We start from the raw sequence: 13723 nt of genomic DNA, 5'->3' as shown, positions 1-13723 counted from the left end.
CCCAAAGTAGCTTGTCCTTGGTCTCATAGCTAGAATGTTGCAGAGCCTGGAGTTAAACCAGTCTGTCTCCAGAGCCCATGCTTTTAACTACTGCACAGTATTGCTCCATAGTTCTGTACTCCCTCACAGAGTTTTTGGTACAATGCAGACATTTTATAGCCACATAATGTGAGGAATACAAATCTGTCTCTCTGGTGAGGACAGCCTCTGGGTGAAAAAGCCTTTTTTCACCAGTCTTTGAAACTGGATGCCCAGTAATTAACATTACCAGCCAAGGGCCTACATGCTTATGGCTACAGTGTTTGAATGAGTCATGCTTGTGGCCACAGCCAGCCACATTGCCTTCCCTGGCAGTAAAGAATGGAGACTACTGTGTCTGCTTGGATTATAGTGCTATAAAGTATGAGATGCCCTAGCAGCTTTTTCTGGAGAAATATTCAAGTCAATAAGATTCTTAGTAAGATCATAAGATACAGAAGACCATCTAAGTTACTTTAATTCCATGGCTAATTAGCAAAAATTTCATGAGTGAAGTAACTAACATGAGAGCAGATAAGGCAAGCAGCCAGGCAAACAACTCTGCTTTCCTAGAAGGTACAAGTTGTAATTGCTTCAGGAGACACTGGGATGCAAGCATTCCAGTTTAGAGGAGCCTGGCCCCTGTAATCAAACCGCATATTGTGTGTGTGTGTGTGTGTGTGTGTGTGTGCGCGCGCACGCACGCATGTGTAACATGTGAACCTGATGCTCTATTGTTGTGCACAAAAAAGTATGATTGTTTAGATGGGCATGTTAATTAAATCAGAGCTGGAAACCTTCAGGTACATAGAACGTACAGCACTGAACTCACAAGATAGTCTGAGACACAAATGTCAGCCTTAGGATGGCTTTGCAGTATTCTTTGAAATGGTACATCTGGGAAATGGTATATGGATGGTGTATTAGATAGATGAATACAGAAGTATACCAGACCAAATGGCGTGAGACTTTATTGTTTAGGTGAAGATGGCAGAGACCTTGCTTCCTGTGGATGATCTAGGGCTTTCTAATTGTTGTCAGCAATAGCATCTCATACAGAAGATTACAGCTGCTGAAGCCTACAAAGCAACTTAGTGTAAAGAATCCCCCAGAATTGAGGGATGCATATATTTGGGCAGATTGCTTGAAGCATGGAGAGAGCTGTTCCTCCTGTTAGTTGCTGTGAAAGTCTATGACACTAAAAGTATACTCCCTGGAAAGAGACCAAGGAAAAACACTAGTGACATGAACAGATTAACATGGTAAAGAAAAGGTGTGTTCTACATTCTCTTGTTGCTTTTCCTCTTTGGTTGATTTTCAGGGTTGGAGTTTCCGCTGCACTTTTTCATTGTTTCCTATTTTCTAAGCCCAATAAAATATTAGGTACTCTGATTATTTTAGAAACATGGTCTCTGTCCTTTGTGTTTCCCACAAAAACTGCTACAGAATTGGATGTGGGTCCATATGTGTGGTAGCTTTATCATGAGTACCAAAAGCTGGAGCTAGAGGCTTGTAGATGAAACAAATTAGGAAGATTCTGTACAAACGTACCTTTTTCCCCCACTGTCAAGTCACCTTATAACTATACTAAGAGCCTCCTCCCTCTGTAATATCGTGTAACTTTACCTTCTTGCAGTCTAGATACACCCCCATTTCTAATTCCTTGGAACTTTCTCCCTTGGTCTGTTGGCACTCCATTCTTTTACTTGCAAGTACTCCGCTGCTCTTCTCTTAGGATCTGTCAGCTCTGTCACAGAGTGTGTTGCTCTTTCCTCTGTTCCTCAGTTTCCAGTGGGACTGCTGCACTCTGCCACTGTACTTCAGAGCTGATCTTCAGTCAGCACTTACTGAACTCTGTACTGGATCAGAGGGAATCTGGGCACATGAATCCTTCTTCCAAAAACTGGGTCATATATACACAAAAAGGCTTGATTTGCCCCAGGTTACTTAATCCTGAATTCCTCTGGCTGTTAACTTATAACAGGATTTCTGGTATTTTGTCATAGTAACTTTTCTATCCTCAAATAATAAAAGCTTTGCTTAAGCATCAACTACTAGTAATAATGTAATGGTGATATCTATCAGAGTTTGTGCTTTGCTAAGCAATTTTAACTTTCAGAGAGGAGGAGGAGGGGAGATTAATTCAGTGACTATTTGGGAGGTTTTATTCTGAAATAAAGAAAATGGGTAGAGAAAACCATCTTCTTAATTTTTGTTTTTCCCAAATCCTTTTTTTTTCCACCCAAAGCCTGGGTTACTCCCAAGGTAAAAGGGTAATGTCTGGAAATCATTAATCCATGGGATTTGTTCACGGTGTATAAGATTTTCAGAAAGAATTTGCTTTTTAAATATGATTTCCTGATTGACTACGGCAGACATAAATCCAGGAAGGACGGCTCTGTCAGAGCAGCCAAGATCCCTTTCCAATTCTCAGATATCTGACATTTTTTGGTATGTATGTGTGGAGTGGAAATACAGATTCTTCGTGTGGGTAGGTCAGGAGGAGAGAGAGGTAGAAGAGGAAAGGAAGAGAATGATGGTGCTACTGGGGCTAAAATAGGGCACCTTTCCTGGAATTAGCCTTAGCTCACTGGGGGCCTAGCTTTATTTAATGTATACTAATGAGAAGGAGAAGTTAAAGAGACAGACACCCTTGTGTCTCCTGTCCTGGTACTGGTTTCAGTTCTTGAAGTGCTCTTTTATGATATTCAGAAACACTTCCATCCTCTCAGTTTGCAGATTTCTAAGCTGTGCTAAACCTGAATATAATGGCTAAGGGCCATTTTGCTCAGATCTTTCCTTCCATCTTGCCCTTGCCGTCCTCTTCCCACTGCAAGGATATCCGTGTGCCTTCTTATACACACCAAATCACGTGTCTAACCTGTCAAGTTTGTTTCCTGGTTATTTCTAACTTTAGCATTAAGAGATCAAATTCCTATATGAAAATCAGTTCTCTAAATAGCAGAAATACCCATTTCTGATATCTCTCCACAGCTATAGATATTTTCCCCTGCGTTCCAAATGATAGATAAACTCTCCTCTCCCACCTGTACCCTCGTAGGGGGTACATTCTTGTTAAGCACTGTTTGATGAGGAGCCATGTCTACCATGTCTGTCTTCAGATAGAATGAGCCCCTCAGTGGCCACAGCCTATCAGTGAGCATTCTATAGTAGACTTCTAAATATCTGCATGGTCCTACTGTGTTTGATTTGACACTAGAGTTGAAATAATAATGTGACTAATGACAATTAGTCAGTGACAAACTATCTCTGTCTACTCCTCCAACTCTTTTAGGTGTGTACACACACACACACACACACACACACACACACACACACAGCTTTAACCTGACCTTAAAATAAGCTAATCACAAAACAGTCTCCTCCAGAGACTGGCCTCTGGGAGCCCTTATACAGATATGTTATCAAATCTCATAGTTACTAGATAATCATACTTGGCCCTTTTCTTCTCCGTATTCCTGTAGACTAGACTATGAGAAGGAGCTAGTGGATGTGTTCCCTATAATGTACATTCTTTGTTAGATCATTCCCTATTTATTGAAAGACTCTCAAAGCCAGGAGGTTCCTTTTGTTTACCCTGGGTACCTCCACTTGGCCTTCTCTTCCTCTTCCAGTGCAATTGGTACATTGCATTGGAAAGAGAAGAAAATGAAATGTTGTGATAAGGTTGTTATTGTGGTTTGCCCAGCAGGCAACAAGCATGTTGCTGTTTTTCAGATCCATCTGTCTAGCAGACATGTAATAATGCCAAGAAGTGTTGTTGTGCATGACTGCAACAAACAATTATAGCAGGAGTACTTTAGGCTCCACACCTCAAAGGATCAGAATGGAGTGTGAGTTATTAATTTCAACACTCAGGTAGGTGCACAGGCATGCAAGGAGTTGAGGCCACCATTTTTGCTTGCGGCCAACTGCCTAACTAGTTTTTCCTTTTCAATGCAGCATCAGTATTCATTTGGCTCGCCTGTTCCAAAAGTGTGAACCTCTTTTCTCCCTCTTCTGCCTCATTTTTCTCCCCCATGCCTAGAATTTTTTCCCCGTAATTTCTCATTCATGAGTGAATAGCCACGGAACTTAGGTATAGAATGGGGTGGTCACTTACCTGTTTTATTGTGTACACTTTTAGGTGTACACACAAATACTTAACCCCTACATTGTTCACTAAAATACAATAAATGATTTATTGTGGAGAGGCAAGCCTTCAGCCAAGAACTGAATTGAAGATGCTTTCCCATCTTTATTAGCTCTTAAGAGCGAGGAAGAATTTTGGAGCATGCACCTATTCTTAGCATTTCTTAATCTAGCAGAGTGGGTGGTTTTCTTGAATCTAGTTCTCTTTCTCTCATCTGACCATATCTTCAGGGTGCCTACTATGTGTCCCCCTGATTGGTTAGCTTGTAGTAGCTTCTGTGCCTCATAGTAGCATTCTCTCCACCTAATGTCCATTTATCTGCACTTCTTCATTTGTACATACTTGTCTGCCCCCTTATTGGTAAATGATCTTATTTTCATGTATCTTACAAATTTCCAAGTGTTAAAGCAGGTACTTGAAATACCTGCAGCCTTTAACATCCTCCGCGAGCATATGAATAAAAGGGCCCAGTGGGAGATTCCCTTCCCTTACCAGTGTGCAGGCCTGCAACACTCTGCTGTATTTGAGTAGCATTTATTATACTGCATAAAATAGGATAGGTTTTAACTAAATGAAGAGTAACTAGGCAAAATATAGTTAGTAGCTCTGTAGTTCAGATTTCAAGATTCATTTTATTCTGTACCCTGTTTCCTGTCTCCTTACAACTTTGAGTACAGATTTTTTTTCTCTCTCTCTGTATCCAGATCAAGAAGTAGAAAATGTTTTGTTTTGCTGAAGTGGTAGTATATACTTAAAGAAAAGTTGACAACGGATTTCTGAGCCATGAAACTAAGAGGAAATGACCAGATGTTATTTAAAAATTTTTTAATGTTTATTTTTGAGAGAGAGAGAGAGAGAACTTGAGCGGGGAATAGGCAGAGAGAGAGAGAGAGAGAGAGAGACAGAATCTGAAGCAGGCTCCAGGATCTGAGCTGTCAGCACAGTCTGACATAGGGCTTGAACCCACAAATTGTGAAACCATGACTTGAGCTGAAGTCAGACACTTAACCAACTGAGCCCCCAGTTTTTTATAAAATGATTACCACTTTTGTTTGTACTTCAAAACCTATAGCCTTTGGCAATTTTGATGGACACATTTAAACTTTAACAAACCATAAAGCCTTTTTAAAATCTAAAACCTTTGGAGAGAGTTTTTACTTTAAGAACTAGATATTTCTGTTTGTAGTAAGATTTCTGATTAACATTTATTCATCTCAGTGACCCAATAGTCCCTGAACCTGAATTCCTAGTGTAACTGAGTATTTACTATTCCTTTCCTTTACTCAGTGTTAAAGAAAAAAATTATCCATTCCCTTTTTAAAACAGTAAGACAGACTTTATTCAAGACAACTGTGATAGGGATAGGAAGCAGTGCAATGGAGTTGTTCAGTGGGGAGAAAGATTGTGCTTAACAATCTTTGAACTGAATATGGTAAGGAAAACTGGAAATTCATGGCCAAGAAGCAGGGTTGGGATCAGTATATGGACACTTACCAAGACAAAACACCAGGGATAAGGGCACATTCTGGCTAAACTGACCTAATAAGATCCTTGCTGAAGGCAGGCCAGCGATCACCTGGAGAATGAGGGAGGATGAGGAACCTTATCATATATTGAGAGTAATCAAATATCAAGGATGAGAGAGTCTTGATAAACCAATTTAGCAGAATTCTTGATAGAGCTAGACAATGTAGAGATGAGCCCAAAATTAGGGCCAGTTAAGAAGAGAGTTCAGGGAGAACCTAACTAAAGTTTGGTGAGAATCTTTGCCACCAGTATATAGATAACATAATGAGAGGGTTAAGTGAGCCTAAGTGATTCCCCAGTCCAAATATTTCATTTACTATAGTAGTAATAGTAGGTCATCTGTAAGGGAGGCTGAAAGAACAGATTCTGCTTACTATAACACACCTATTTTAGGTACTTAGAAAATATTTATGATATAAATGATTGTTTTGCTTTTGTCATGATTTTTATTTTTGGTTTAGGAGACAAATACAGGAAAGTCACATTCTATAAAATTTGGGGAGTCAAATAGTTAAACATGAAAGATAGTTAATGAAGTAAGGGTTAGGATTTGGAGCCCTTAACTTTAACTTGCCTTTAACTTTAGGTTATCTGTTAATTTTTCCTGGAATTTTGGAAGTTTATTAACTTACCCCTAAAAGAAAGGCAGCTATGCTATACTAGAATTGTTTTTCAGTTACTAGCCCACTAAGTACAAAGTAAGTCTAAAGCTATTCTCTCTCTTGCAGGAAAAGTGTCTAGTGAGGGCCATTCTCAAAAGTATATTTTTTTCTATTTGGTAGGGTTAAAAATGGATAAGACTATACCACCAAAAACATTTAGGGAATCCATTAATTGTCCTTCTGTTTGGGCTTCAAATGAGAAAGCTAATTAAGAAGTTGGATCTCAGAGACCATTAAGAATAAAAAACTTGAGGAGTGCCTGGGTGGCTCAGTCGGTTAAGCATCTGACTTCAGCTCAAGTCATGATCTCGAGGTTTGTGAGTTCAAGCCAGCATCGAGCTCTGTGCTGACAGCTAGAGCCTGGAGCCTGCTTCGGATTCTGTGTCTCCCTCGTTCTCTGCCCCTCCCCCACTTTCTCTCTGCCTCTCTCTCTCTCTCTCTCAAAAATAAACATTAAAAAAAATTTCAAAGAAGAAAAAACTTGGATTTTATAACCTTATATACGAAGACAAAGTTAAACTAAGCTTCACAGCACGGCACAGAGGTTTATTTAGCAATTTGCATGAAGTTGATTTCAAAAGTAAACTTGAAGATAAACCATGAATTTATGCATTTTAATTCTTGTATACACTCAACACATTAGCTCCATTATTTCATGACTTTTTTAATGTAGAGTAGAACCACACCTTATTCTTTTTTTTTTTTTAATTTTTTTTTTAACGTTTATTTATTTTTGAGACAGAGAGAGACAAAGCATAAACGGGGGAGGGTCAGAGAGAGGGAGACACAGAATCTGAAACAGGCTCCAGGCTCTGAGCTGTCAGCACAGAGCCTGACACGGGGTTCGAACTCACGGACCGTGAGATCATGACCTGAGCCAAAGTTGGCCGCTTAACCGACTGAGCCACCCAGGCGCCCCCACACCTTATTCTTAATATTCCCACCAGCTAAAACTGGATATGACATGGCACAAAGGCATTCACTAAATGTTTGTTAAGTGAATTATATAACTTTTTAGTTTCAATATATGTCATTTGATATACTATATTTTTTGAAAGAACTCTATTCTTTCACAAATAACTGCATTTAAGTGAGAACATAACACAAAATTCCAGACTTTTGTAAAGAAACTTAACACTAGCCTTCATCTTTCTTATCCTGAAGTATATAATTGGCCAAGAAGATAAACTTAGTTATTGAAGGAGAAAAGAGTTTGAGACTAGATCGATTAATTTTCTTTATTTGTTTATTTATTTATTTGGTTCTAATTGTTTTTTTTTTTTTTTTACTTTTCAGAGTTAGCCCTCTGCTGGAGCCTCTAGACAAAAATACAGTTAAGAGACTAATGTCTCTAGGCAGTTAATGTTATTTGTTCTGGGACTTTCTTGATACACCTACACTGGGGGACAGAAGTGTAATGGTAACCCAGTGAGAAATCAAAACTACCACTAGCATTTTTGCCATTAATATATGGGCAGGTGAACCTGTCTCTGAAGACTTCAGCAGCAGATATAAAGAGGAACAAGATTTTATAGCCAATTAAGGGTAGTCAGCTAGCCACAGAAGAATCACAGCAAATGTAAAAATAATTTTCCAGGAACACAGTAAATGATGGATAAATGTTAGCTTTTTTAAAAATGGCATCTTCAGGGCATCTGGGTGGCTCAGTCACCCTTAACTTTAAGTCACTTAACTAAGTGTCTGACTTCAGGTTAGGTCATGGTCTCATGGTTCTTGAGTTCAAGCCCCACATTGGGCTGTCTGCTATCAGTGCAGAGCCTGCTTCAGATCTTCTGTCCCTCTGTCTCTTCCCCTCCTCCGACTCACTTGCTCTCTCTCAAAAATAAACATTTTTAAAAATGGCATCTTCTTGGGGTGTCTGGGTGGTGCTTAGTCCATTAAGTGTCCAACTCATGATTTGGGCTCAGGTCATGATCTCAAAGCCCCACACTGGGCCTGTGCTGGGCATGGAGGCTGAGATTCTCTCTCTCCTTCTCCCTCCCCTCCTCATGCTTGCACTCTCTCTCTCTCTCAAAAATAAAATATTTTTTAAAGTGGCATCTTCTTGGGGTGCCTAGGTAGCTCAGTTGGTTAAGCATCTGACTGTTGATCTCAGCTCAGGTCTTGATCACAGGGTCATGAGTTCAAGCCCCATGTTGGGCTCCACACTGGGCCTGAAGACTACTTTAACATAAATAAATAATAAATAATAACAAATGGCATCTTCCAAACAGCAAAATACTAGTTACCCCAAAATCTTAAGTTCCAAATAATATTGAGTACCTATTCATTCAGCCTTTATGATGAAGCTACACCATTCCTTTTTAAATGAGTGCCTAGGGTGGATGCCTGAATGGCTCGGTTGGTTCTGACTCTTGATTTTGGCTCAGGTCACGATCTCACAGTTTGTGGGTTCAAGCCCTGGTGTCGGACTCCATGCCGGCAGTGCGGAGCCTGCTTAAGATTCTCTCTTTTCTCTGTCTTTGTCCCTCCCCCGCTCATGCTCTCACATCCTCTCTCAAAATAAATAAGGAAATAAATAAAAAACAAAATTAAAAAAATAAAACCAGTGCCTAGAATGTTTTACAACGAACTAATCTATACTTAGAGTAAGTGTCTGACAAAGAAACAGTAGAGGGAGAAGAGAAAAGGAGGCTAAATAATGGACTAGTTAAAAGTCTTTCACTGTGCACATTCCATCCTGGTATTGAAGAGTCAAATTGTCTAAGAAAGTGTGTTCAGATATCATAGATACATGGGTTGCAGAAATGGAAAACTGTGGAATTTTCACTCACAGTCTACACTGAACAATACAGGAGCAATTCATCTGTCTTCCAAAAGACCTTTACCCATCTAATCTCACTTAAGTGGAAAGGAGGTTAAAATAAATACCTCAGAAGATCACTGTCCTCTGTCACCATATGTCATCAAATGCTGGCCTCTGAAGTCAGTTTGAGAATCTAGTACATAAGCAAATAAATCCTTTGAGAAGAAACAAAGCTATCAGTAAGTCAACCAAAAAAATCTTATCCCTTTTTGTAATTTAAATTCTTTTCCTTAATAATTTGGTAAATATTAAGACTAGGGGAACATTGCCTTTTGACATTACATTTGATACAAGCAGAAATTATCTCGATAAGTTCATTTTTTAACTTCATTTTGACAAAAAAAGATGTATAACTATTTTTCTGCATAGCTATGGAACTAAGCCTGACCACATTTCTGATAGTTTTTGGTAGGACTTCTTGCCAATGTACTGAGGTTGCATGTGGACAGAAGACATAACTTACAGATCCTGTAAGGCATCCTCATTCCACTTGACAAGCGTCCCTTTTCCCTCTTGAGATTAGGCAGTGGCAGTTCTACCTTGTGGGAAATGCAATTTCTTTTCTAAGTGGCCTGCCCAAGTCAGATAGGGGGAAAAGGAAGAGATAAGGGCATTTCCCACATGATTGACGTGGTTAAATGTGTCCCAGAGAGGCCAAAGTGATTTTTTTAAGAGGGTAGATTTGAGAGCTGTGCTACTTGGGCTGTTTCCTATGCCTTCACATAGTAAGCCCTATGGGGTTTTTGTTTTGTTTTGTTAAAGCAATTTCTTTAGCCATGGGAAGAAAGGACAGACATCTGGGCTGTTGCATAGATGAATTTTTATTCTGGAAAGAATTTCAAATTCCATCATTTTTTAACTTTTCAGTTTGGACTTTGAGGAATTATAGAGTGCAAAAGACTATCATGTTTTTTAGTCAGTTAGCACTTCAACATGAAATGCATTTAAATTAATTTAAATTTACCTTTAAGAACAAGGACCTGAAAAATAAGTTTTTTCATTTCAAGTCATGTAGTAATGAGGTAGTATTTTTCTAAATGTCATTTACTATCAGAAATTTGACTTTTCCATTACTACCATTTATCACATTGTCTCCTTCCTCTGTGGTCATATTCTTTCATGCCAGTTTGCTTATTCAAACAGTAATTACCTAAAATATCAGCTTTTTCAGCCTTGCAGCCCAGATGTGATAACATCTATAGTCCCCCCCCAACACACACACACACACACACACACATACATACATACACACATATATACATACACATACAGAATAAGTGGTAGTCCCAAAAGTGAATTCCCCCTCCCCTGCCAAATTTTTTTTATCAATGGAAGACAAGGCCAAGCTAAAAACAACAACAACCAGAAAGAAAGAAAGAAAGAAAGAAAGAAAGAAAGAAAGAAAGAAAGAAAGAAAAGAAATAGGGCTACATTGTGTGGAGGCCTCAGGGTTGTGGTGTCTTATGGTTCTATTACCATGACTAGGCAGTTTAGTTATTGAAGTGCAAAGTGTGCATGCATTTAAGGGAATACTGCCTTTATATTGCTTTTAAAGATTATGCTTTGGAATTCTTTATAAAATTTTCTGCAGTGAGTATACATTTGTGGCCAGAAATAAAATATAATTCTTTTTGAGAGATTGGTGATGTTAGTGAAAAATTATCCAACTTCCCCACTCTCTAAATCCTCTGCTTTATTCAAAGAGTCCCTTCTTTCTGTGATTGGCAGGGTCAATATGTCTATCATAGGTAGGAAATGCCAGCAGAAACTGGTACCATGAGCCTGCTGATTAGGGGTTTCTTATAGAACCCAAGAGCTTTCCATACCAGCACCTAAGTGTTTAACCTTTATCCTTATAGAATTGTGTGTATGAGTTTAAAAAACAAAATAATGCTAAGTTGATTTCCTTTCTCTGGTTTGTCTAGCCAGGCTTCAACTTCTATAATATGTAATACTAGATAGGCCTAACCTCTGAACTCTGATCTCTTTAGTAAGCTAAAGATTGTTTTAGTCACTATGCCCTGGCTCTTCCCTCTCTTTTTTTAAGTTTTTATTTATTTTGAGAGAGAGAGAGCACAAGTTAGGGAGTGGCAGAGAGAGAGGGAGAGAGAAAGAATCCACATTGTCCAGATGCAGAGCCCGATGCAGGGCTCAAACTCACGAGCCACGAGATCATGACCTGAGCTGAAGGTGGATGCTTAACCAATTAAGCCACCCAGGTGCCCCTGGCTCTTCCCTCTCAATTATTTCATGGAATTAATATTAGAAAACACAGGAAATGTGATGTATTTATAAAGCCACCATTAAAAACCATGTTTTTCCAGGAATAGGTAATGTTTGAATAGTACTCATAATGTTTATAACATTAAATGGATAAACAGTGTATCAAGCAAAATATGAAGTGTGATACTGTTAAAGTTGGTTTATATAAGTTTATTAGAAGACTTAGAAGAAAATCAGCCAACATTGCAAATGGTAATGCCTATAGCCTATTTTGTCACTTCTTTTATACTTTTTTCCCATATTTTTCAGAGTAAAATATGTATTAATTTCATAAAATATGTAAAACTTTATTCATTTAAAAAAAACTCTTAAAGAGAAATAAAGGAAAGCAGCAGGAGCAGGCCTCTCGGGAGGCCAGGGAGAAATCAGTGTCACTTTTGAAAGTAATGCCAGTCCTTGTTTCTGTAAAGAAGATTACTGAGCTCCTTTATTCATTAGGTGGGTTAGAGGTGTCCTGTACATGAAAAATGCCAGCCTAGTGACATGTAACAGGTGCAGACCTCTGCCTTTTAAGCCCTGGGAACATTTTGAGAATTGCCAGCATTTTGGTGGAGCTTCGCAACTCTCACAGCTGCTATGTATCAAGCAGGTGCTGCTCTAACATTTCCTTGTTCTGAGATGTGAGATCTGGCCCAACTCTTCCTAAACGCGCCAGGCTTTGACCAACTACCAAGTACCTGACCAGAGTATTGTCGTGAGAGCTGTCAAATGAAATTCTGGGGTAGAAGTCATCTGTCATGTGCTTCCAAGTGGAATCAAGGGATAGTTATTCATCCAGAGTAAAGGGAATACCAAAAAAAAAAAAAAAGCGCAGGACTGTTTTTCAAGATAAACATCAAACCAGTGTTACAACTGAGAGAATTTCAGAGAGTCCTTGGCTGTGAGTCAGGTGTTTGGTGTTATAGAAGAATTTATCAATCACTGTTTAAAAAGAATATTGGATACCTCTGTGAAATGAATGAGGGGCGCTTAAGCCAGGATGAGGCAGATTTAGTAATGAGTTCACTCATCACATCTCATGGCCAAGAAAAACTTGCACCTTCTCCAGAGACAGAATTTTTCTTCCATTCCAGGAGGTGAAGGAACACATGAAGTATATGCTGTCCAGGCTTTCAGTGAGCAAATTTCGCTAGCATTTTTTTTTTTTTTGTAACCTCTTATAAATAAACGGGAAGAGAAATCATGAGGTAACTGGAGTCTTTCTGTATCATGAATGTCATCGTGGTAAAAACAAGTTAGTCCTGTGTTTAATCCCCTGCCTAAGTATGGAACTCTCAGTTTCATCTTGATAGACTAAGCCAGCATTCCCTACCTGTCTCCCAAAAGGGGGTTTAGATGTGACAGTGTAAATGTGCAAGTGTGTGGAACTGTATCTTTTTATAATCCTGAAGATTTCAGTGGTGGTTAGAGCAGTTTGACTCTTTGGCCAGTTTTCTTTGACTTGGAAGACAAAGATATTTGAACTTCTTGTTTCAGATTGACCTTGACTTTCCTCAATTTTTTCACTTCAGATCATCCAGCCCCTCTTAGAACTTGACCAGAATAGAAGCAAATTAAAGTTGTATATTGGACACCTGACAGCCCTCTGCCATGACCGAGACCCCCTGATTCTTCGTGGACTCACTCCACCAGCTTCCTATAACTTGGACGATGACCAGGCAGCTTGGGAGAATGAGCTGCAGAAGATGACCCAGGAGCAGGTAAGTCTCTCACTTGAACTTTGACAAGACCCTGTTAAAATTCAGCTGCTATTTAGATTGATGCAGTAGGAGCTACCTTTGGAAACTCAGTGTCCAGATTCAGGATTCTTAGCAAAGGGTAGTTCTTCAACAGATAATAGGAATTACTATTTGCAAAAGTACCACTTTATTCTTCCCTCAGTGTGACTTGCTCAAGTATCAAAAAGGGCTGCTTAGCACTCTCAACAATAGCCAAATTATGGAAAGAGCCTAAATGTCCATCAACTGATGAATGGATAAAGAAATTGTGGTTTATATACACAATGGAGTACTACAGGGCAATGAGAAAGAACGAAATATGGCCCTTTCTAGCAACGTGGATGGAACTGGAGAGTGTGATGCTAATTGAAATAAGCCATACAGAGAAAGACAGATACCATATGTTTTCACTCTTATGATCCTGAGAAACTTAACAGAAACCCATGGTGGAGGGGAAGAAAAAAAAAAAAAAAGAGGTTAGAGTGGGAGAGAGCCAAAGCATAAGAGACTCTTAAAAACTGAGAACAAACTGAGC

The 13723-nt window shown here is 39.1% G+C and overlaps 1 protein-coding gene across 5 annotated transcripts in view; it reads left to right on the top strand.

Moving 5' to 3' along the window:
• The window catches only part of ERC1 (ELKS/RAB6-interacting/CAST family member 1), a 511095-nt gene that overhangs the window by 452753 nt on the left and 44619 nt on the right, over window positions 1-13723 (top strand). For all 5 annotated transcript variants that reach the window (XM_049627032.1, XM_049627029.1, XM_049627031.1 and 2 more), the window contains one exon: window positions 12982-13170. In XM_049627032.1, coding sequence (XP_049482989.1) covers window positions 12982-13170 — 189 coding nt within the window. The remainder of the gene's footprint in view (window positions 1-12981; window positions 13171-13723) is intronic.

Source organism: Panthera uncia, chromosome B4 (genome assembly GCF_023721935.1).
Source record: "Panthera uncia isolate 11264 chromosome B4, Puncia_PCG_1.0, whole genome shotgun sequence".
Lineage (NCBI taxonomy): Eukaryota > Metazoa > Chordata > Mammalia > Carnivora > Felidae > Panthera > Panthera uncia.
Note: the sequence above shows the minus strand (reverse complement) of the source record. Positions and strands in the feature narration are given on the sequence as shown.